The 27,517-nt window shown below is 33.9% G+C and overlaps 1 protein-coding gene across 1 annotated transcript in view; it reads left to right on the plus strand.

Moving 5' to 3' along the window:
• LOC143054485 (uncharacterized) overlaps positions 1 to 27,517 on the plus strand; it is a 114,826-nt gene that overhangs the window by 69,119 nt on the left and 18,190 nt on the right. The window contains exons 6-9 of the mRNA XM_076227509.1: positions 8,145 to 8,633; positions 9,675 to 9,781; positions 13,159 to 13,612; positions 26,135 to 26,910. Of these exons, the coding sequence (XP_076083624.1) occupies positions 8,145 to 8,633; positions 9,675 to 9,781; positions 13,159 to 13,612; positions 26,135 to 26,910 (1,826 nt within the window). The remainder of the gene's footprint in view (positions 1 to 8,144; positions 8,634 to 9,674; positions 9,782 to 13,158; positions 13,613 to 26,134; positions 26,911 to 27,517) is intronic.

Below are 27,517 nucleotides of genomic sequence, written 5' to 3' on the forward strand. Positions count from 1 at the left end.
AAGAGTATGCCGACAAATAGCCTGTCAAGGTCGTTAAACTTAAATCAACTTACCCATCTTTATCGCAGACTAAAATTTATCTCATATATACAGAATACATGTTCATTTATTACAAGTACATCAGGGTGCATGACAGCACAATAATCTTTTACAGAATCGTAAGAACAATTTTTTTGTTTGATATTTGTTTCTCTTCCACAATTAACGCCCGATTTGGCCAGTGACTGGTATTACAATTTAACACAGTTTTAACAGTTCAGTGGACTACTACATTTAGAATTTTGAGCATGCCTTTCTGTTTATCATATTCAACGTCAACATTATCTTTGTCAATTTTATTATTCAACAATATCTTGTTTTTCATTACAAGCTTTTCCAAATATCAATATACAGCAAGAGAATGAATATATGTTGCTTCCCGGAAATATATGTACACAATAAATAATTTCTGTGTAGTTTTCCGTGTCTACATTTGATTTACGAGTACAATATAGTAAACAGAAAAAAAGAGAAACGGTAAATATACAGGAATACATAAAGTTTCGTAAATAGTTGCAAAGGACCACACGTTACTTACGATAGATACATCGAGGTCGTTTTGCTTGAGTGATTTACCTGTAAAAAGCCCGGGTTCATCCATGTTTAAAACGAATTAATGCATGTTTGAAATAGCTTAACAGGGGCGTGGCCTATTAGTTTGACGCAACTAACCACTAACTTGATTTTAATTGATCGACTGCAGAGCAATCTATTTGACTGGCGTTAAAATGAATTGATATGAATTGAAATGAATTAAATATAATTTTTAATTTTTGTCAATCTTTATCAAATAACGATCAATCTCATTTAAATAGCGTTAACACTTTTTGTCCGATTAAGTTAAATTCGGGTTACTAGTGGATGTATAGAGTATACAGTATTGAGTATCTCCCAGTACATCCAGGTTATTGTACGGGGAGACCATAGATGTATAGAGTATACAGTAAGTATCTCCCTGTACATCCAGGTTATTATACGGGTAGACCATAGATGTTTAGAGTATACAGTAAGTATCTCCCAGTACATCCAGATTATTGTACGGGGAGGCCATAGATTTTTAGAGTATACAGTAAGTATCTCCCAGTACATCCAGGTTATTGTACGGGGAAACCATAGATGTATAGAGTATACAGTAAGTATCTCCCAGTACATCCAGGTTATTGTACGGGGAGACCATAGATGTATAGAGTATACAGTAAGTATCTCCCAGTACATCCAGGTTATTGTACGGGGAAACCATAGATGTATAGAGTATACAACATGTGTCTCACAGTCATCCAGGTTAATGTACGGGGAGGCCATAGATGTATAGAGTATACAACATGTATCTCACAGTCATCCAGGTTATTGTACGGGGAGACCATAGATGTTTAGAGTATACAGTAAGTATCTCCCAGTACATCCAGGTTATTGTACGGGGAAACCATAGATGTATAGAGTATACAACATGTGTCTCACAGTCATCCAGGTTATTGTACGGGGAGGCCATAGATGTATAGAGTATACAGTAAGTATCTCCCAGTACATTCAGGTTATTGTACGGGGAGACCATAGATGTATAGAGTATACAACATGTATCTCACAGTCATCCAGGTTATTGTACGGGGAGACCATAGATGTTTAGAGTATACAGTAAGTATCTCCCAGTACATCCAGGTTATTGTACGGGGAAACCATAGATGTATAGAGTATACAACATGTATCTCACAGTCATCCAGGTTATTGTACGGGGAGACCATAGATGTATAGAGTATACAGTAAGTATCTCCCAGTACATCCAGGTTATTGTATGGGGAGACCATAGATGTATAGAGTATACAGTAAGTATCTCCCAGTACATCCAGGTTATTGTACTGGGAAACCATAGATGTATAGAGTATACAACATGTGTCTCACAGTCATCCAGGTTATTGTACGGGGAGGCCATAGACGTATAGAGTATACAGTATGTATCTCCCAGTACATCCAGGTTATTGTACGGGGAAACCATAGATGTATAGAGTATACAGTATGTATCTCCCAGTACATCCAGGTTATTGTACGGGGAAACCATAGATGTATAGAGTATACAGTATGTATCTCCCAGTACATCCAGGTTATTGTACGGGGAAACCATAGATATATAGAGTATACAGTATGTATGTCCCAGTTCATCTAGGTTATTGTACAGGGAGGCCATACATGTATAGAGTATACCACATGTATCTCCCAGTACATCCAGGTTATTGTACGGGGATACCATAGATGTATAGAGTATACAGTAAGTATCTCCCAGTACATCCAGGTTATTGTGTACGGGGAAACCATAGATGTATAGAGTATACAGTATGTATCTCCCAGTACATCCAGGTTATTGTACGGGGAAACCATAGATGTATAGAGTATACAGTATGTATCTCCCAGTTCATCTAGGTTATTGTACGGGGAGACCATAGATGTATAGAGTATACCACATGTATCTCCCAGTACATCAAGGTTATTGTACAGGGAGACTATAGATGTATAGAGTATACAGTAAGTATCTCCCAGTACATCCAGGTTATTGTACGGGGAAACCATAGATGTATAGAGTATACAACATGTGTCTCACAGTCATCCAGGTTATTGTACGGGGAGGCCATAGACGTATAGAGTATACAGTATGTATCTCCCAGTACATCCAGGTTATTGTACGGGGAAACCATAGATGTATAGAGTATACAGTATGTATCTCCCAGTACATCCAGATTATTGTACGGGGAAACCATAGATGTATAGAGTATATAGTATGTATCTCCCAGTACATCCAGGTTATTGTACGGGGAAACCATAGATGTATAGAGTATACAGTATGTATCTCCCAGTACATCCAGGTTATTGTACAGGGAAACCATAGATGTATAGAGTATACAGTATGTATCTCCCAGTTCATCTAGGTTATTGTACGGGGAGGCCATACATGTATAGAGTATACCACATGTATTTCCCAGTACATCCAGGTTATTGTACGGGGATACCATAGATGTATAGAGTATACAGTAAGTATCTCCCAGTACAGCCAGGTTATTGTACGGGGAAACCATAGATGTATAGAGTATACAGTATGTATCTCCCAGTACATCCAGGTTATTGTACGGGGAAACCATAGATGTATAGAGTATACAGTATGTATCTCCCAGTACATCCAGGTTATTGTACGGGGAAACCATAGATGTATAGAGTATACAGTATGTAACTCCCAGTTCATCTAGGTTATTGTACGGGGAGGCCATAGATGTATAGAGTATACAGTATGTATCTCCCAGTTCATCCAGGTTATTGTACAGGGAGACCATAGATGTATAGAGTATACAGTAAGTATCTCCCAGTTCATCCAGGTTATTGTACAGGGAGACTATAGATGTTTAGAGTATACAGTATGTATCTCCCAGTACATCCAGGTTATTGTACGGGGAAACCAAAGATGTATAGAGTATACAGTATGTAACTCCCAGTTCATCTAGGTTATTGTACGGGGAGGCCATAGATGTATAGAGTATACAGTATGTATCTCCCAGTTCATCCAGGTTATTGTACAGGGAGACCATAGATGTATAGAGTATACAGTATGTATCTCCCAGTACATCCAGGTTATTGTACAGGGATACCATAGATGTATAGAGAATACAGTATGTATCTCCCAGTACATCCAGGTTATTGTACGGGGAGACCATAGATGTATAGAGTATACAGTATGTATCTCCCAGTACATCCAGGTTATTGTACGGGGAGACCATAGATGTATAGAGTATACAGTATGTATCTCCCGGTTCATCCAGGTTATTGTACGGGGAGACCATAGAGTATACAGTATGTATCTCCCAGTACATCCAGGTTATTGTACAGGGAGACTATAGATGTATAGAGTATACAGTATGTATCTCCCAGTTCATCCAGGTTATTGTACAGGGAGACTATAGATGTTTAGAGTATACAGTATGTATCTCCCAGTACATCCAGGTTATTGTACGGGGAAACCATAGATGTATAGAGTATACAGTAAGTATCTCCCAGTTCATCCAGGTTATTGTACAGGGAGACTATAGATGTATAGAGTATACAGTAAGTATCTCCCAGTACATCCAGGTTATTGTACAGGGAAACCATAGATGTATAGAGTATACAGTATGTATCTCCCAGTACATCTAGGTTGTTGTACTGGGAGACCATAGATGTATAGAGTATACAGTAAGTATCTCCCAGTTCATCCAGGTTATTGTACAGGGAGACCATAGATGTATAGAGTATACAGTATGTATCTCCCAGTTCATCCAGGTTATTGTACAGGGATACCATAGATGTATAGAGTATACAGTAAGTATCTCCCATTTCATCCAGGTTATTGTACAGGGAGACTATAGATGTATAGAGTATACAGTAAGTATCTCCCAGTACATCCAGGTTATTGTACGGGGAAACCATAGATGTATAGAGTATACATCATGTGTCTCACAGTCATCCAGGTTATTGTACGGGGAGGCCATAGACGTATAGAGTATACAGTATGTATCTCCCAGTACATCCAGGTTATTGTACGGGGAAACCATAGATGTATAGAGTATACAGTATGTATCTCCCAGTACATCCAGATTATTGTACAGGGAAACCATAGATGTATAGAGTATACAGTATGTATCTCCCAGTACATCCAGGTTATTGTACGGGGAAACCATAGATGTATAGAGTATACAGTATGTATCTCCCAGTACATCCAGGTTATTGTACGGGGAAACCATAGATGTATAGAGTATACAGTATGTATCTCCCAGTTCATCTAGGTTATTGTACGGGGAGGCCATACATGTATAGAGTATACCACATGTATTTCCCAGTACATCCAGGTTATTGTACGGGGATACCATAGATGTATAGAGTATACAGTAAGTATCTCCCAGTACATCCAGGTTATTGTACGGGGAAACCATAGATGTATAGAGTATACAGTATGTATCTCCCAGTACATCCAGGTTATTGTACGGGGAAACCATAGATGTATAGAGTATACAGTATGTATCTCCCAGTACATCCAGGTTATTGTACGGGGAAACCATAGATGTATAGAGTATACAGTATGTAACTCCCAGTTCATCTAGGTTATTGTACGGGGAGGCCATAGATGTATAGAGGATACAGTATGTATCTCCCAGTTCATCCAGGTTATTGTACAGGGAGACCATAGATGTATAGAGTATACAGTATGTATCTCCCAGTTCATCCAGGTTATTGTACAGGGAGACTATAGATGTTTAGAGTATACAGTATGTATCTCCCAGTACATCCAGGTTATTGTACGGGGAAACCAAAGATGTATAGAGTATACAGTATGTAACTCCCAGTTCATCTAGGTTATTGTACGGGGAGGCCATAGATGTATAGAGTATACAGTATGTATCTCCCAGTTCATCCAGGTTATTGTACAGGGAGACCATAGATGTATAGAGTATACAGTATGTATCTCCCAGTACATTCAGGTTATTGTACAGGGATACCATAGATGTATAGAGAATACAGTATGTATCTCCCAGTACATCCAGGTTATTGTACGGGGAGACCATAGATGTATAGAGTATACAGTATGTATCTCCCAGTACATCCAGGTTATTGTACGGGGAGACCATAGATGTATAGAGTATACAGTATGTATCTCCCGGTTCATCCAGGTTATTGTACGGGGAGACCATAGAGTATACAGTATGTATCTCCCAGTACATCCAGGTTATTGTACAGGGAGACTATAGATGTATAGAGTATACAGTATGTATCTCCCAGTTCATCCAGGTTATTGTACTGGGAGACTATAGATGTTTAGAGTATACAGTATGTATCTCCCAGTACATCCAGGTTATTGTATGGGGAAACCATAGATGTATAGAGTATACAGTAAGTATCTCCCAGTTCATCCAGGTTATTGTACAGGGAGACTATGGATGTATAGAGTATACAGTAAGTATCTCCCAGTACATCCAGGTTATTGTACGGGGAAACCATAGATGTATAGAGTATACAGTATGTATCTCCCAGTACATCTAGGTTGTTGTACTGGGAGACCATAGATGTATAGAGTATACAGTAAGTATCTCCCAGTTCATCCAGGTTATTGTACAGGGAGACCATAGATGTATAGAGTATACAGTATGTATCTCCCAGTTCATCCAGGTTATTGTACAGGGATACCATAGATGTATAGAGTATACAGTAAGTATCTCCCAGTTCATCCAGGTTATTGTACAGGGAGACTATAGATGTATAGAGTATACAGTAAGTATCTCCCAGTTCATCCAGGTTATTGTACAGGGAGACCATAGATGTATAGAGTATACAGTAAGTATCTCCCAGTTCATCCAGGTTATTGTACAGGGAGACCATAGATGTATAGAGTAAACAGTAAGTATCTCCCAGTTCATCCAGGTTATTGTACAGGGAGACCATAGATGTATAGAGTATACAGTAAGTATCTCCCAGTTCATCCAGGTTATTGTACAGGGAGACTATAGATGTATAGAGTATGCAGTAAGTACAATCATATCCCCTTTATTTGTTCATTAATGTTACATCCACAAATGAGACTATCACAGACTTTGTACAACAAATATATGTCACATGTATAGCTGACACAAGGGGATATAATGAAAAACGATATATTGAGTTTACAATTCTAAATGTTGTTTTATTCATTGAAATATGAATTTGATCAACATGATCAATTGATTAAAACTTTATTTTGTTGTTCAGATTAATAAATAAAAGCTCTCTTTCAATTATAAAATTGTATTGATTTATCTTTCTAGAGTTATGGGACATTAACTCTCAGATTAAAAGGCAGTTTTTCAAAAAAATGGCACACCTTCTAGGGTATGCTTAAATAGTATGGGTTTTTTTTTAATTTGGTTCATTTATCATGTTTATATGTTTAGGAGTTTAGTCTGACATCAATTATCGCTGAAGTGGTATAAATTTTTTTAGGGGTCAGCTGAAGCCTGTCTCTGGATTGGGGATTTTTTCGCTGTGTTGAAGACCCATTGGTGGCCTTCGGCTGTCTTCTGCTCTTTGGTTGGGTTGTTTTCTCTTTGACATATTTCCCGTTTCCATTCTCGATTTTAATAAATAGATTTACTGAAAACTTTACGTTGTCATATAAGTTAATGGTTCACATATCAGGCACTAGATTTAAGTATGCTTTGAACTAATTGATACAAACTTTGCACTCTTGCTTGGATTGATGAATGTAGTCTCAATTATGATTTAAACAAATTCTGGTCTGATGTACCAGAGAAAATGACATGTTACCATGATAACAGTCATATTTTGTGGCAATATTTATATGCCTTAAGATTTCCTAGGAGAAATACTTTCTATAGAACCGTTTTACTGACTACTGATGAAAACCTTCTGCATATTATATTTACAGCACTAGTTTACTTTGTTAAAGGATATACTATAATGAATTAGCTATCAACTTGGAGTTTATCGTCTTTTATATACCTATATTAGTTTACTTTGTTAAAGGATATACTATAATGAATTAGCTATCAACTTGGAGTTTATCGTCTTTTATATACCTATATTAGTTTACTTTGTTAAAGGATATCCTATAATGTATTAGCTATCAACTTGGAGTTTATCGTCTTTTATATACCTATATTAGTTTACTTTGTTAAAGGATATACTATAATGTATTAGCTATCAACTTGGAGTGTATCGCCTATTCAGTTATTGCCATTGCTTTCTATCTATAAACGTTTAGAAATTATCCTGATTCTAAAACCTAACTTAAATCATTCATGAGGTCTCTAGTTTCAAATATATTCCGGAGTCTTTGCTGATCACCCAAAGTAAGAACACGGCAATAAAACAGATACATGGTAGTTTTATTCTTTGTAAAAACAAAATATGACAAAACGGGCCTTATTAATTCCCTTGAGATATGTTTAGTTTGTGTTAACAATCATTAAATGCATTTGACCATGATCATGCCTGTTGATGATTGTTTTAAACAAAATGGTACCAGTATAACATTTGCTAATTATTTAACAGAAATACATTTTTATTGAAAATTATCTATTCAAGTGATATATAATATTTTACAGAAACGTATAATGCCTTGGATGTTGTGTACAATAAGGTGTTAATGACTTCAGTAGAAGAGGTTGAAAGACAAGAATCAGAGAAGCCATTTGAACAGCTACCAGAGTCCAATCCTGTTAGAAGTGATGATAACATCATGACAAGTGGTCCTTCTCAACAGCCTCTAGCAGTCAAATCTTTGTCACCTCAAATGTCTGACAGTGTGTCCCAGAGAAGACCAGAGTTGAAAACACGCATGCAATCGAAAATGACAAGAGAAGAAATAAGAAAGAAAATGGAAAAAGTCCTTAAAAGTGGAAACTACAAGATGAAAGTTGGAAGACTCATTTTTTGGGACTTCGGTGGACAGTATGTCTATTATACGACACACCAAACCTTCATGACTTTCAGGGCTTTGTTTCTCGTGGTATTTGATGGAAGTAAGCAGTTGCATGAAATAGTCCCAGATGTTCTGTGTTTTCCAGGACAGCACATGACACCAACTCCAGCAGGTACGTACACATATACAGCAAGCTGGTTACAATACAAAGATTCAGATCGTTTTCTATATATATATATATATAAAAAAAAAATCAATCCATTTTCAACAATAAAAACCAGGCTTCAAGTTTACTGTGAAAATTGTTACATATTGGGAAGGTAATCAAACAGATGTTGCTCTCTTTGAAGTTCATTCGATGGGAACTTTACATGTATAAATATCTCATTTGGTAGTACATGTGACTGGACACAAAAATAGACTAGTGATTAAAAAAACAAGTGAAAAACCAACAAATATTGTCAGAGCAAGAAATAATAAGTAAGAATCATGTCAATTATATACTTTTAATGATGCACCGTTATTGTTTTTGGTCTGTACAGAAAAATAAAACTTGCAACAAATAATAAGATGATGCTAAAGACAATTTAAAAATAAAACTAGCATTCAAAAATACTATTCAATATCAACTTACTTGTTTCTTCTGTAATAATAGTCTGTTTGTAGTGGGTAACAGGAATTGTATGAGGAAATGTTAAACTGCGTTAAGCATATTAAGTTTGATAACAAACCGAAAAAAACTAATATCATTTATTTGCAATATGCGCCATTTAAAACAAAAATTGTCATGAGCAGCTTCTTTTAACTTTTTATGGTTTTATTTTCTAAATTGTTTGTGAAAATTTGTGACATTGGAAAACAGTTATTGTAAAAACGTAGCTTTTGTTTAATTTAAATCATAACTTTATAGGAACATCTATTTGATATAGAATTTCAAAGAAATTTAAGTATTATATTTTATTTCAAATTGATTCCCAATGTCAAAAATTATCTGTCAGCCACCATTTTTTGAAATGGTTGACAAAATACACAGAATAGTCAGCTTGCTTGGATTTTAAAGGAATTTCATATTTACTTTGCACAAATACTGAAGTTTCAAAAGTACGAACGTTATAACCCAATTAAACAGATTTCATTTGTTTTCATCAATATCAATTATATGACATGTCAGTGAGCTTATTAAACTTATATTGTATTTTCTTTATATTTTCAGTATTTCTGCAACATTGGGTGAACTCCATCCTGACATATTGTAAGGTTGTATATGTAGGCATTCCGAAAATCTTGTTTGTTGCCACCCATAAAGACAAAGTACTCATGGTAAGTTACCTTGATATTAATGGGAGGCTGATCAATTCAATCTGTTCTGGTCCAGTTATTTATTCATATTTGTATTATGTAACCATTAATCATTTAGGTTGTCTTTTATTCATTTAATATAACATGAGAAAATTTTAACTTAAGAGAAAATCCTGGTAAAATGGATCATAATTGTTTCATATCAATAATTCATATGATTAAAGCAGATATTCCTTAGGGTTACTTAGACAGCAGCCCAAAGAATATCTAGTGGTCAACATATGGCAATCAACAACAGATAATTGTCTTTACAAAAGACCAAGCTCTAAATAATTGGATTGTTAGGATTGTGAATAAATTTCACAGAACTATCAAAGATCTGGAATATTTTTTTTAAATTAAATTGTGTACAAATAATGTCTGACCCTTTATGTTTTTAAGAAGAACTTAAATTAAGATAAGCCATTGACTTTGGCATTTATCAGCTTGTTTAACCTTTGAATATAGTATATGATTGTGAATAAATTTCACAAAAAACATGTAATCAATTTTTATACGACCGCAAATTTTGAAAAAATTTTCGTCGTATATTGCTATCACGTTGGCGTCGGCGTCGTCGTCGTCGTCGTCGTCGTCGTCCGGCGTCCGAATACTTTTAGTTTTCGCACTCTAACTTTAGTAAAAGTGAATGGAAATCTATGAAATTTTAACACAAGGTTTATGACCACAAAAGGAAGGTTGGTATTGATTTTGGGAGTTTTGGTCCCAACATTTTAGGAATTAGGGGCCAAAAAGGGCCCAAATAAGCATTTTCTTGGTTTTCGCACTATAACTTTAGTTTAAGTTAATAGAAATCTATGAAATTTTGACACAAGGTTTATGACCACAAAAGAACGGTTGGGATTGATTTTGGGAGTTTTGGTCTCAACAGTTTAGGAATTAGGAGCCAAAAAAGGGCCCAAATAAGCATTATTCTTGGTTTTCGCACAATAACATTAGTTTAAGTAAATAGAAATCAATGAAATTTAAACACAATGTTAATGACTACAAAAGGAAGGTTGGTATTGATTTTGGGAGTTTAGGTCCCAACAGTTTAGGAATAAGGGGCCAAAAAGGGACCCAAATAAGCATTATTCTTGGTTTTCGCACAATAACATTAGTTTAAGTAAATAGAAATCTATGAAATTTAAACACAAGGTTTATGACCACAAAAGAAAGGTTGGGTTTGATTTTGGGAGTTTTGGTCCCAACATAATAAGGGGCCCAAAGGGTCCAAAATTAAACTTTTGTTTGATTTCATCAAAATTGAATAATTGGGGTTCTTTGATATGCTGAATCTAACTGTCATGACTGTGTATGTAGATTCTTAACTTTTGGTCCCGTTTTCAAATTGGTCTACATTAAGGTCCAAAGGGTCCAAAATTAAACTTAGTTTGATTTTGACAAAAAATGAATCAGTTAGGTTCTTTGATATGCTGAATCTAAAAATGTACTTAGATTCTTGATTATTGGCCTAGTTTTTAAGTTGGTCCAAATCGGGGTCCAAAATTAAACTTTGTTTGATTTCATCAAAAATTGAATAAATGGGATTCTTTGATATACCAAATCTAACTGTGTATGTAGACTCTTCATTTTTTTGTCCTGTTTTCAAATTGGTCTACACTAAAGTCCAAAGGGTCCAAAATTAAACTTAGTCTGATTTTAACAAAAATTGAAATCTTGAAGTTCTTTGATATGCTGAATTCAAAAATGTACTTAGATTTTTTATTATGGGCCCAGTTTTCAAGTTGGTCCAAATCAGGATCTAAAATTATTATATTAAGTATTGTGCAATAGCAAGTCTTTTCAATTGCACAGTATTGCGCAATGGCAAGAAATATCTAATTGCACAATATTGTGAAATATCAAAAAAAAATTTAATTAGAGTTATCTTTCTTTGTCCAGAATAGTAAGCAAGAAATATCTAATTGCAAAATATTGTGCAATAGCAAGATTTTTTTTTAATTGGAGTTATCTTTCTTTGTCCAGAATCAACTTAAATCTTTGTTATATACAATATACTATGTATATTCACTTTTTACTACCAACTGATAAATTAAAATAATCTTTACCATTCAGTGATAACAAGCAGTTTTTTTACATCTTAATATTTTATGATGTATTTAAATGAGTAGTTATTGTTGCAAACTCCATTAGAAATTTTAATTGAGATTAGTTTTGGAATAAGGGAAAGGGGGATGTGATTAAAAAAATTGGGTTCAATTTTTCTCATTTGAAATTTCATAAATAAAAAAGAAAATTTCTTCAAACATTTTTTTGAGAGGATTAATATTCAACAGCATAGTGAATTGCTCTAAGAGAAACAAAAATTTTAAGTTCATTAGAACACATTCATTCTGTGTCAGAAACCTATGCTGTGTCAACTATTTAATCACAATCCAAATTTAGAGCTGAATCCAGCTTGAATGTTGTGTCCATACTTGCCCTAACCGTTCAGGGTTCAACCTCTGCGGTCGTATAAAGCTACGCCCTGCGGAGCATCTGGTTATTAAATTTTGAACAAATAATCTCCATACCCTTATGTTAATATAAGTATTTTAACTACGATAGACCATTGATATTTGGCATTTATTAGTTCGTGGATCCTTTTTATATATTTTACTCAATTGAGTTAAAATCAACAATTGGTAAGATTATGAACAACTTATGTACAGGTGCATGCTAAAATCAACAATTGGTAAGATTATGAACAACTTAATGTACAGGTGCATGCTATCAAGCGAGATAAAGGCTAAATCTAACTGATAGTGTGTTGATTGTTGATTGTTGTTGGGAAGGTATGGAAACTTGGGTACATTAACTATGAAATCAACTATGTTTTCAACCCAGATTTCTTTAACTTAACAGAACAATTCTTCGTATGTTAAAGGCATACGCCTGTCTTTGTTTGAGGATTTGATTTCAATTTTGCTACCTTCCTTTTTTGTCCCTGTCGAAGTTCATTTATCCACAAGTCTTTAAAAAAAGCTTGACAGAGTTAAACTAGACTTGCACAAATTCGAAAACAGGACATGACGGTTGATTCCCATACCACATGAAACACTTATCCACTCTTGCTTACACCGAGGTCTGAATGAGCAACTCCTTGAAGTAATCCACCGTAATTATTTATTGGGGGGAGGGGTTTTCCATTGATTCCTCCCTTTCTGTTTATATTATTAGTAGACAACACATAACACTTCAAAATACATAACTATTGGTGTGTATTAAATCTTTTTAGTAAATAAAAAGCATGAACTGTTTTGTAATGTTCTTTAATGTTTACTATGACCATTCATTTTAGGAAAAAAATCATTTTTAAAAGATCATAGATAATGTCTTTAATTATCACCTTTCAGGAGGATGTTGAGTCCAAGCGTGAACAGTTGTACAATGGAGTAGAGGAGTTGTTCAAGGATCATGAGGGAAAAAACCACCTAATCCTTACACAACGGATATTTGTTAATGCAAGGGATAAAACAGACCCAGAAATTGAAGTCCTCAAAAAGACCATTACAGATCTTACGTTTGAACATCCGTGCTGGGGCGAACAAATGCCAAATGCATGTGTCCCCCTTGAGCTTGAGATTGCAGAACTGGTGGCAGAAGGAAAACAAATCTTGTCATTAGAGGATGTTGAAGAATTAAATGCTATAAGCAAGGTGTCAGTATTGTCTCCAGACCAACTCAAAGATTTCCTGCATTTCAACCACTCACTGGGGAAGATTGTATACTTTGAGACTCCACAGCTAGGAAATTACGTCATCATCAACCCACTTCTTATGGTGGAAGTTATGAGATCCTTTGTGACAGGTATTCATATCAATACTTATTATGGAGGTACTGCCAGTCTTTGGGAAAGGTATTCATGTCAATACTTATTTTGGAGGTAATGAGGTTCTTAATGACAGGTATTTAAGTCAATACTTACTATCAAGGTTATGAGGTCCTAAGTGACAGGTATTTATATCAATACTTATTATGGAGGTACTGAGGGTCTAAATGACAGGTATTTATGTCAATACTTATTATGGAGGTACTGAGGGTCTTTGTGACAGGTATTTATGTCAATACGTATTATGGATGCTATGAAATTCTTTGTGACATGTATTTATGTCAATACTTATTATGGAGGTTATGCAAGTCTTTGTGACAGATATTTATATCAGTTTTATTATGGAGGTTAGGAGATCCTTAGTGACAGGTAAGTATGTCAATACTTATTATAGAGGTAATTAGTTCCTTAGTGACGGGCATGTATGTCAATACTTATTTGGAGGTACTAGGTCCTTAGTGACACATATTTATGTCAATACTAATAATTGAGGAAATGTGTTTTTTGTGACAGGTATTTATTTCCATACTTATTATGGAGGTTATTGGGTCGTTTATGACATGTATTCATGTCAATACCTATTATAGAGATCATGAGGTCCTTTGTGACAGGTATTTATGTCAGTTCAGGTTGTGTTTTCAATACTCATGAAATATATATTTGTGTCAATACTATTGGTTGGAGCTTTTCCATTCTTGTTTGACAGTTGAGTGTTCTTTTTATGTGTTTGTGACAGATACAAATATATTTATATTACAACAAGTGTGGACACAGATGAAAGTGGATAGTATGTTTGGATGTTTGACAGTGTCTTATGACAAAAGGAGTTCTATGTTTTTCCTTTATGGTGTTATTTTTTTGTCTATCTGATGAGTTAAGCCTTTTTTAACTGATTTTTATAGTTTGTTCTTATGTTGTAGGGGTCCCAGGTTAGGGGGAGGCTTGGGATCCCACTAACATGTTTAACCCCGCCACATTTTTTTTGTATGTGCCTGTCAAAAGTCAGGAGCCTGTAATTTAGTGGTTGTCGTTTGTTTATGTGTTACATATTTGTTTTTCGTTCATTTTTTTACATAAATGAGGCCATTAGTTTTCTCGCTTGAATTGTTTTACATTGTCTTATCGGGGCCTTTTATAGCTAACTACATATGCGGTATGGGCTTTGCTCATTATTGAAGGCCGTACGGTGACCTATAACTGTTAATGTTTGTGTCATTTTGGTCTTTTGTGGATAGTTGTCTCATTGGCAATCATACCACATCTTCTTTTTAGCTCACCTGGCCCGAAGGGCCAAGTGAGCTTTTCCCATCACTTTGCGTCCGGCGTCCGTCGTCGGCGTCCGTCGTCCGGCGTCGTCGTCCGTCGTCGTTAACTTTTACAAAAATCTTCTCCTCTGAAACTACGGGGCCAAATTAAACCAAACTTGGCCACAATCATCATTGGGGTATCTTGTTTAAAAAATGTGTGGCGTGACCCGGCCAATTAACCAAGATGGCCGCCATGGCTAAAAATAGAACATAGGGGTAAAATGCAGTTTTTGGGTTATAACTCAAAAACCAAAGCATTTAGAGCAAATCTGACATGGGATAAAATTGTTTATCAGGTGAAGATCTATCTGCCCTGAAATTTTCAGATGAATTGGACAACCCGTTGTTGGGTTGCTGCCCCTGAATTGATAATTTTCAGGAAATTTTGCTGTTTTTGGTTATTATCTTGAATATTATTATAGATAGAGATAAACTGTTAACAGCAATAATGTTCAGCAAAGTAAGATTTACAAATAAGTCAACGTGACCGAAATGGTCAGTTGACCCCTTTAGGAGTTATTGCCCTTTTTAGTCCATTTTTAACCATTTTTCGTAAATCTTAGTTATCTTTTACAAAAATCTTCTCCTCTGAAACTACTGGGACAAATTAATCCAAACTTGGCCACAATCATCATTGGGGTATCTAGTTTAAAAAATGTGTGGCGTGACCCAGCCAACCAACCAAGATGGCCACCATGGCTAAAAATAGAACATAGGGGTAAAATGCAGTTTTTGGCTTATAACTCAAAAACCAAAGCATTTAGAGCAAATCTGACTGGGGTAAAATTGTTCATTTGGTCAAGATCTATCTGCCCTGAAATTTTCAGATGAATCGAACAACCTGTTGTTGGGTTGCTGCCCCTGAATTGATAATTTTAAGGAAATTTTGCTGTTTTTGGTTATTATCTTGAATAATATTATAGATAGAGATAAACTGTAAACAGCAATAATGTTCAGCAAAGAAAGATCTACAAATAAGTCAACATGACCAAAATGGTCAGTTGACCACTTTAGGAGTTATTGCCCTTTATAGTCAATTTTTAACCATATTTCGTAAATCTTAGTTATCTTTTAGAAAAATCTTCTTCTCTCAAACTACTGGGCCAAATTTAACCAAACTTAACCATAATCATCATTGGGGTATCTTGTTAAAAAAATGTGTCCGGTGACCCGGCCAACCAACCAAGATGGGCGCCATGGCTAAAAATAGAACAAAGGGGTAAAATGCAGTTTTTGGCTTATTACTCAAAAACCAAAGCATTTAGAGCAAATCTGACATGGGGGTTAAATTGTTCTTCAGGTCAAGATCTATCTGCCCTGAAATTTTCAGATGAATCGGACATTCCGTTGTTGGGTTACTGCCCCTGAAATGGTAATTTTAAGAAAATTTTGCTGTTTTTGGTTATTATCTTGAATATTATTATAGATAGAGATAAACTGTAAACAGCAATAATGTTCAGCAAAATAAGATCTACAAATAAGTCAACATGACCAAAATGGTCCGTTGACCACTTTAGGAGTTATTGCCCTTTATAGTCAATTTTTAACCATTTTTCGTAAATCTTAGTAATCTTTTAGAAAAATCTTTTCCTCTGAAACTACTGGGCCAAATTTAACCAAATTTAGCCATAATTGGGGTATCTAGTTAAAAAAATGTGTCCGGTAACTTGGCCAACAAACCAAGATGGCCGCCATGGCTAAAAATAGAACATGGGGATAAAATGCAGTTTTTGGCTTATAACTCAAAAACCAAAGCTTTAAGAGCAAATCTGACAGGAAGTAAAATTGTTGATCAGGTCTCAATCTATCTGCCCTGGAATTTTCAGATGAATCGGATAATCGGTTGTTAGGTTGCTGCCCCAGAATTGGTAATTTTGAGGAAATTTTACTGTTTTTTTGTTATCTTGAATATTATTATAGATAGAGATAAACTGTAAACAGCAATAATGTACAGCAAAGTAAGAACTAAAAATAAGTCACTATGACCAGAATAGTCAATTGACTCCCTAAGGAGTTATTGCCCTTCATAGTCAATTTTTAACAACTTTCTTTAAATTTGAAGATTTTCAATAACATTTTCAACAGAAAGTACTGTTATAGATAGAGATAATTGTAAGCAGCAAGAATGTTTAGTAAAGTAAGATCTACAAACACATCACCATCACCAAAACACAATTCTGTCATGAATCCATCTGTGTCCATTGTTTAATATTCACATAGACCAAGGTGAGCGACACAGGCTCTTTAGAGCCTCTAGTTTATATTATTAACTGTGTTGCACGGTGACAACCAACCTGAGCATTAGAACTGTTATTTATTTAATATTTTTTTTTATGTTCATGACAGGCATGAAGGAGACAGTAATAACACTAGTTACCGAATGATTATGATAGAATATGTTCTACATCTTTGATTTTGGATACATTTTGTATCTAGGAGAGCAACACATAATAGATTAATTTTTTCACACGTTTTTTTTCTATATGGGAGATGATTACTAGATTTGAGAACATGATATAAGGAGCCTGTAACTCGGTGATTGTCGTTTATTTATGTGTTACATATAAGTTTTTTGTTTATTTTTTTTTTTAACATAAATAAGGCCATTAGTTTTCTCGTTTGAATTGTTTTATATTGTCATTTCGGTGCCTTTTATAGCTGATTATGCGGTATTGGCTTTACCTATTGTTTATGTCCGTACAGTGACCTATAGTTGTTAACTTCTGTGTCATTTGGTCTCTTGTGGAGAACTGTCTCATTGGAAAGCATACCACATCTTTTTCATATGTATTTGCTTACTATTGGTATGGTTCACTAGATTTAGTTAAAACAAACTTAAGTTAAGACTAAATAATTCTTCGATGTTTCCATTTGTAAAAGGGCATAACCCTAGAATGATAATCAAAGTGCTTGTAATCACTGAATGGTTATTAAAGACTGCTTTAATTTATCAGTTGGTAGTAAAGTGAATTTTGCATTGTATATTGTATAAAGCATTAATTTAAGATGATTAAACTACTATTCTGGACAGAGAAAGACAACTCTAATTTTCAAAGAAGATTTCATAAAGCATTGGTTTTAGGTAATTCAACAACCATTCTGAACAATTTATGGTCTCGACTCTACAAACATGCTTGTTTTTGGCCCTCAATTCCTCGACTGTTTGCCCCAATAACCCTTAAAATATACCCCAACCTTCTGCTTATGGTATTAAACATTATGGTACAATTTCAGAGCAATTGAAATACTTATACACAACTTTTTGTACTGACACTAAATTAATGCTTGTTTTGGGCACCTTTGGAACCTAAACCTTATGGACTATAACCCCCAAAATCAATCCCAAGCTTCCTTTTGTGGTTATAAACATTGTGTTATAATTTTATTTATTTCTTTTTGCTTATAGTTAAGTTATTATATGGAAACAATCTGTCTTCGGACGACGACGACAGGATACCTATTTAGGACCGCAAAAATTTCTGTGGTTGTATAAAAATTTCAAGCATGAACAATGAAATATAGTTTAAGAAATCGATAAGCCTAGATAGAGCTTCTCATTTTTTTAACATAATTGAACAAACATAATATGTTTGGTTCAAATTAAAATAGAATGCTTTTATCTACCTAATACTTACATTGTACATAGGAGGTGATACTACTTTGACAAATCCTTGTACATGAGAGTTGTCTGTCAAATCTTTAATTTACAAAGAAAGAATTGCATAACAATGAACTGAGCTCAAAGCAAAGTAATTTAATAATACACTTAGACAAAGAGCTAAATCCAGTGATATACTTTGTACTACAGGTCCTTCGTGAACATCCATCGACCAAAACCATATCTCAAGAACATTCCATACTACATGGTTGGATTCAGAAGTCCTGAAAAAGACATGATTGTTTTATCGTATTTTAAGTATATATATGCACAGGTTAAAACTTTCTTGTGGTATAATCATTCAGTATCTAGCAACTATCAATTTGCTTTATGCACATATTGATATAGGTTTAGTGTACATCTGTTGGAAATAAGAACACACACACACCTCCATCTAGTTTTAGTCAACTGACAAAATATTCATAACTATAAAATGTTATCTAAGACCATAGCCACCCCCCCCCCTTTTTATGGGAAAAATTTGGTTGATTATATAGGGAATCACTCACTGAAGCATGACTGCCCCCCCTCCTCCCATAAAAAGTTCTGGATCCACCATTGAAGACTTGTCAGTGTCTATTTATCATTGCCACTAAATCAGTGATATATGTACACATACATATATATATATGTAATTATATACATGTAAGACTCAAATTATAAAGTACATATATAGGACTAAAACTGGCATTCAGCCTTTACTACATCTTCATACCCAAATATAAAAAAGAAGATGTGGTATGATTGCCAATGAGACAACTATCCACAAAAGACCAAAATGACACAAACATTAACAATTATAGGTCACCCTACGGCCTTCAACAATGAGCAAAACCCATACCGCATATATAGTCAGCTATAAAAGGCCCCGATAAGACAATGTAAAAAAAAATGAATGAAAAACAAATATGTAACACATAAACAAACGACAACCACTGAATTACAGGCTCCTGACTTGGGACAGGCACATACATAAATAATGTGGCGGGGTTAAACATGTTAGCGGGATCCCAACCCTCCCCAAAGTCATTTTCAAATTGGACTTCATGATAAAATAAGATTCTATATCTACTACCAATGAAAATGAAATATCCCTCTGACATGTCTAATAGACTAGCATTTAAATCACTGTTTTCTAAACTGGTAGCTAGGTCACCATGGATCTTAAATATTTCAAATGCATGTACATTTAATAATATAAATTCTCCAAAATTCACTATATTTTCCCTTTTTTGTCTTCTGTTTGATATACCATTTTTTGAGTCTATATATTGTCTATATATATATATATATATTGTCCTTTATATTGAGGTCATTTTTCGCAAAATAAACCCACTTAATCTGAACTTTAAATGCAAAAGACCCCTAAATGGCTAACAGACATTGCTATAAAAAATTATAGTCCATGATTCATATACATGTGATTTAAGAATTCATGAAATTTAAACTGATGCACAATACTTTTTTATGAGACCTGTTTTAACTTAAGGATGACACCAAAAGTTCAATGAAGGATAAAAAACTTAATTCACATAGTTTTTTCACTGACCCCCCTACCCCCTTCTTAACTTAATTTGGGAAAAACTGATTATATGGATATATTTTGCCGCAGTCCAACCCCCAAACTATTTGAATTAAGTTTTTTATCTTACATTGATCTTTTGATGTCGTCCCTTACCGTAAAAACTTTAAACAAAATAATTTTTACTTCAATTTTAATTTCGAAAAAAGTGGATCATACTATATTAACATGATTAAGGAGCCTCGAGGGTATAAAATTTTCAGAAAAAAAATAAACATTTGTTTTTCATTACAAATTTTATTTGTTACCTTTTGTAGTTGTTACTTTATCATATGGTACAAAAATCATTCAAAACAATAAATTTGTGTTGGCCCCAGATGACTTTTACAGGGACTAAACTTGGGAATTTCAAGCTAGGAGCCCAGACCAGATATTTCATAATTAGTTTGTATATGTTCAACTAAAATTTAACTGAAAGTTTAGGGGCCCAGCTCAAAATCTAGGAGCCATGGGCGACTGGGCCCCCTTTAAGTTTTGTTCCTGTTTTAGAATGTATTCATCATTGAAAAAGTTCCAAATGATCTCCCTTTGGTGGGTAAATGTCATTTTTTTGCTTTAAAATTGAAATATCTTTTTCAACTCATCTGTGACCTATATTTTTTAATATCATTTCCATATGTAAGCTGTACTTAAACTAAATTATTGTAAAATTTGAGCGATTTCTGTAATAAATTTCTTTTTTTATTTCGATATTAACTTTATTTCTCCTATTACTTCAACAGAAAAAAACACTTTTACATAAATGTATGCTTCTTTGGAAGACTGATTATGAGCGCAAATGAAGGGTGACCCCACTTTTTTTATTTTACTTTTCTATTAACTATAATATAAAGTTCATTTATAGAAAAATATAGAGAAATCCTATATAAATGATTTAGACCCGCCACCCCCTTAAAGTTTCTTGATGATCGCTTTCTAAAGTTTTTACTCCCTCAGCTCTCTACTAAAAAAACTCTATTTTCAGCTACATGACCCAAACAGGGAGTTGTACATTTGACTGTCTTTCCCAGATTGGATTAAATAGCGATAAGGTGTATTTTTCGTATTTTCCGGGATTGTTGAAAACTTGCATATTCATCACTATCTGATTTTGTGGTTTTAACAATCCAGACAGACAAATGGTTCGAGACCACAATTGTTGTCCCTTGATTTTCGTTGTTCACGAATAAAGTCCCTAGTGTTAATAGTGGGTTACTTGCCATTAATTTTAATACCCCTTCCAAATTAATTTATCCATGTTTAAGGCCTCAAATTGTAAGTAAGGGGGTGAAATTACACTGTAAAAAAATTTGGGTCCCGAATTTAAAAGGAAATTAGTGATTTGGTCCAGGTGATAAAGGTTGAAATATACAATGATATAGGACTTCGGAAGCTGTCAAAAGATTTCAAGACGCCCTAAAGATAAAATTGTTCATATTTTGAGTTAGAGACGATGAAGTTTTCTACAATTTTGATATAATTTGTCCAAAAAGTAGTACAACACACTGTAAAAGTTTCATTGAGAAAGCGCAGGTGGGATTTTTTTTATTTTCATTTATGTTCTAAAAGAAATGCGCTACCAATTAATTGTGTTCTCGGACCTAAGAGGTGAAGTCTGTCAATATAGAATCTGTACTTGGGCAACTTCCTTAAATGATTTGGTGGTGTCAATTTGTCAAATAGCATGAAACTAAAGGATTTAAACTTTTATTCTATAGAATTTCTACAAAAATTACCAATTTTGGCATTTTATGGTCAAAATAGGCATTTTAAGGCTTTTTCAATATTAATGCATACATAGCATCCTGACTTTCTATCGGACAGGTTTTCATGTGTCAATACTTGTGTTTCTATGCCTTTATCTAGTTCCTTTACTTGTTTATGAACTCAGGATCTACAGAAAAGAAGATTATCTCAGACAATATGTGCAAAATGTGTTGTATAAATGACCCTTGTCTAACGCCCTTGTTTGGATGAAGTCAAAAGTTGGGTTCTTGGTACATAAAATTTGAAGTCCACAATAAAGACCTCACTAAATTTGAACCTGTTCCATTTCACATATCTTTCTTTTCATCTGTAGGATAGCAAGTGGTTTAAATATAAGCCTGTTGACACTAAAATTGCATTCAAGTTTTTCACTAAAAAGCCAAAAATCTTTGTATCAGACCATTCTCTCTGCAAGAAAAGTTAATTGCAATAGCCTTTTTGTGCTCAGATTTGTTGTATCATGTCACATGAGTATAGAAATGAAAAAAAAAGACACAATTTTTTTATTTCTTATAGCCTCAATATGCGTTTTTTAATGGAAATATGTGGCACAGCCTAAATTGACCCTTATTTTTTTCGAGTCTTACTTGGCTTAAGACCCTTTTAAACTAATATGATATGATATTTGTAACTTTTCTTTCCATTTCAAGTACATGCAATACATAGATACAATGTATGTAAGGATTATTTATAACCAAAAAGCTTCACAAATTTAAAATTGCTGGAAAATATTACATCTTCATGAAAGGCCCCCTTTCATTGAAAAACATCAATTTTCAGGCCCAGGCTGATATAAATTTGACTTTTGAATAATTATGCTAAGTCTGATAAATCAAATGAGTACTCTATTGCTTTATGAACATAATAAATGATATATTAAGACATTTCAATGGAAGTTTTTTGCAATATTTTAATTTTTAAAGCCAAACATGTTGATAGTTGAAATTTTCCAATTTTCACCTCAAAATTTAACACGCAAAGATGAGTATAGAATTTAACATATTGTCTATAATGTATATCCTATTGTTGTGAAACTTTGCAAGCAGTGTTATAATTTATTAAGCTTTGGTCATACTAAGTTTTTTTTAAGATTTGTCAACTCTTTCTATCCTATTAGGTCCAAGACCACAATTGTCGTCCCTTGATTTTCATTGTTCATGAATACAGTCCCTAGTGCTAATAGTGGGTTACTTGCCATTAATTTTAATACCCCTTCCATATTAATTTCTCCATGTTTAATGCCTCAAATTGTAATTAGGGGGGTGAAATTACACTGTAAAAAAATTTGGGTCCCGAATTTTAAAGGAAAGTAGTGATTTGGTCCAGGTGAAAAAGGTTGAAATATAGGACTTCGGAAGCTGTCAAAAGATTTCAAGACGCCCTAAAGATAAAATTGACTTTTTGTCCATATTTTGGGTTAGAGACGATGAAGTTTTCTTTAATTTTGATATAATTTTTCCAAAAGTAGTACAACACACTGTAAAAGTTTCATTGAGAAAGCGCGGGTGGGATTTTTTTAATTTTCATATATGTTCTAAAAGAAATGCACTACAAATTAATTGTGTTCTCTAACCAAATAGCAATAAGGTGTTTAGGAAAACATGACCTAAAAAGTTAACCTCCTTCATATAAGACAAAAAACGTGGGAAACTGAATGGTGAAATGTGTTCAATATGAAAATTGCAGTTAAGATGGTAAAATCACAAATCGGTCATTAATGTAAATGGACTAAAAGTATGACTTTTGCGCAAATTTAAATGGAAATGACGGGGAAGGGGCAAATTAGTGTTCAAGGGGAGCAAATGCTGTTTAAATTAGTATGCGGTTTTAAATATAGAGGGAAAGTGGAGTTATCCTTTTAGACATTAGTTAAATATAACTTATGTAGACTTATAGTTACCTTCTAATTCTATAAAAAAAAAAAAAAAAAAACACACAACTCAGAACTATTACTAATTCACTTGGACTATACTGATATGCAGACCTAAAAACAAAAAGAAATATATCATAAAATAGTGATTGAAAGATTCATAACACTTTGAAAGGATAATTCAGACACGTGTTACACGGGGAGCATGTATGTTTACAAATAATAATGTCACGTGATCGCGCACTGACCTCCCATGTTGCATCGCCCTTACAATTCACTAATACATAACCATTTTCATGCAAATTTGTAACGTGAATGTGATTGGTTATCAAACAATACAGAAATAATGCATGAACCGCTGAAGAAGAAATTATTTCATCAAATAGATGCGATTTTCACTTTCGACACGAATAGGTCGGGTTGACATTTCTGTCATCGGAGATAGTATTGAGATAAATGGGATAAAACGAACCGTCAAAAAGGTCTTGAGAAGCACATCAGTAGAACCTTAACATTAATAAGTAATACTTACCAAAAATTCTCTAATTGATAAACTAAATGACTAAAATTTCACGAAAATAACAATAAATAATTTTGTTGATGGTGATGAAGCTGCTTAAATTGGCGCGAAAAAATATTCCTACTCCTATTGCTTCACGTAAAAAAAATGTATAGAATTGAATTCGACTACAGTTCAGCATAAAAAAACGTGAATATGCAAAAGTCTGGTAATATGTTAATGAAAAAGTGTGTATAAATTTTCGTAAACGAAGTTACCTGTATACTTCACCAAGAATTACATTTGAGTGCAAAGATCTGTATGTGTGATTCGGCTTATGTAACATCGTCAATCGGAACTACTCGGCTATTCACTTCGTGCAACCAGAAAGGCCGAGAAGTTCCGACTGGTATCAAAGTACAACATGATTAATGGAATTTTTTGCGTTGCTATTAAATCATTGAGGCCACGTGATTAAGGCCATCTATTTTTATTGCGGGTTCCACATATTTAAATCGGAATTATAGAAAAAATGGAATGTTGTGAGCAGAATCAAAACAGAAATGATGAACACTGCAACATTTCCAGCAAAATATAAATAGGATGGAGGATCTGTGTATTCACATTATTTGTAAAACTCTCCTTATTCCTGTGAAGCGTGTGCTTTACATCGAGGCTTATTATGCTAAGCATCGACGCCACAGTACTTCAACCAATCAGACAATGTTTATTTGGGGCATTCGATCTATTTTTACTCAGATTTTGGAATATTTTAATCGAAATTATAGAAAAATTGAATATTGTTAGTACATATAAAATAGAAAAAGATGAATACTTTTAGCTAGAGATAATTTGGATGGGGGTTCTGTGTATTCACATTATTTGCACAACTCTCCTTACTGATGCCATATTTTGGAATTTCCGTGACCTAAATGGTTCGCGAAAATTAATATTTTTATATATAGTATAGTAACTAATATTGGAACTCTAACCTTTAACATGTTTAAAAGAATAATTTATGAATTCCGTTGTTTGAAATGAGTCAGAGTACATATTTTTATATGTTATATATATGTGATATTGAGCAATGATTGTTATGTTCTTAGTGCTTTTTAAAGAATGATTATATAATTAGCAGACAGTTTTTCAATACCAGGGTTTTCACTCGTATTATTCATCCTGTTAAAAACCAATTAAATCTGAAATGAATTCGCTTACTTTCTGTTTATGCAATAATATGTATCTTTTAATTGATCTTGGTTTCATCTTACAATTTATATTAATGTTACATGTGTAATGCAATGATCTATAGGGTCTTTACTTAATTTCTTAGCACTTATCGCGAAAGTAACGTAGATCAAAACCTAAAATTAGTCCATTTGGTTTTCAAACTTGTACATTAAACATAAACCAACCCATTCCTATGCCCCTGCAATAGTACAGCTAGGGTCATTAGGATTTACCAATGTCCGTACGTTCTCCCCAAATTTCTCAACACAATTTCATGAAAACTTATACAAAATGCTTATGACAGTAGCTTATCTTGGAGTTGTGGTCATATGGAGTTGAAACTTAATACACTTGGTCAATATAATGTGAAGTAGAAAAATATAATGGCAAGGTAAAGTTTTGAACCCAATTACTAGTTCACAAAACTCATATAATTCTCTGGTCAAATACTTTTGTAGGATTTCAAGGGAACTTTAATTAGTTACAAACATGTTTAACCCTACCTGATATACCAATCGGATTGTTTTGTTTTGTGTTGGCAAGTTGTTAGCAATTAACACCACATTTTGTTCTATTTTTATAAGATTTTATTTTGTTATATTTTGCAGATAAAGTATTTTGGCCCAAAGAAACAAGAATGCAGGAAACTTTCAAGCAGATGTCAGAAAGTGGGACCATAAGACGGGAGGACCTCTATCTTATTTGGGAACAAAAAGATTTCAGTGCAATTCTGCCATACAAAGAGTTTATATTTAATATTCTTATTTATTTGGACATCTTGGCAGAGCAGCGAAGATATGATACAATTACAGGAAGTCGGTTACCAGTGGAAAACTTTTTTGTTCCCTGCATGGTTATAGAGCGAAACACCACCAGCTTCATGGACAAAGAGTGTACACCAGAGAGAGCTATTTGTTTAGCATTTCTTTTCAAAGGAACCATCATACCACCAGCCCTACCAAATCGTCTCATCAGTGCATGTCTGAGCATGTGGACCCTCAAGCAGTACAAGGGAAGAACACTCCTGTTTTCAGGATTTATTGGTTTATCTTTTGACAAGTCACATGATATTGTTGTATGTGTTGAAGGCAACAAGATTCTTCTTTACATCGTCCACAAAACCTCCTCCGGGTTAATTGTACCTGATATAGCTACAGGTGTTAAGGAATGCTTGGTTATCACAATGGAAAGAATTTCAGATTTCTATCAGTCCACAATCCATGCAAAACGCAGCCAACAATCACCTTTTCACATTGAATATTCATGTTCTCAGATGCAATGTTTCATCAGTGAAATGGAAGCTGTGCAGACCAGTGAATGGATGTGTGACAAACATACACTAACACACAATGCAGGAAACTGGCTGGTTTGGAACCAAGATAAGGTATATATTTTGTGTTTAAAATGATCAGTGCAATAAAATATGACAAAATCTCGTAAAAAAATATACTGACAATATGTCATGATAAATAACAATAACAATATTGTTAACTCAGATTTTTTTCGGAGCATGTTTTGATTATACACATGATCAATCTATTTTATTACTAACATAAACATGATCAATCTATTTTATTACTAACATAAACATGATTAAGATAGGATGATTATAAACATGATCAATCTATTTTATTACTAACATAAACATGATAAAGATAGGATGATTATAAACATGATCAATCTATTTTATTACTAACATAAACATGATTAAGATAGGATGATTATAAACATGATCAATCTATTTTATTACTAACATAAACATGATAAAGATAGGAAGATGTGGCCAATTCTCAATGAGATGCATTGCATATATCAAAACCTGCAGGGATCTCCATGGATGAAAATTGAACGATAGAGGAACTTTCACCATGACAAAATCCCCCGTCTATGGCGTGGTGGGATCGAAAACATTTTATTGCTTAATTTCCATGAAAGGAATGGTGAGCAGGCTGATATAACTTGATTGCTATAAATTTTATTTATTTCAGCAT

Source organism: Mytilus galloprovincialis, chromosome 12 (genome assembly GCF_965363235.1).
Source record: "Mytilus galloprovincialis chromosome 12, xbMytGall1.hap1.1, whole genome shotgun sequence".
NCBI lineage: Eukaryota > Metazoa > Mollusca > Bivalvia > Mytilida > Mytilidae > Mytilus > Mytilus galloprovincialis.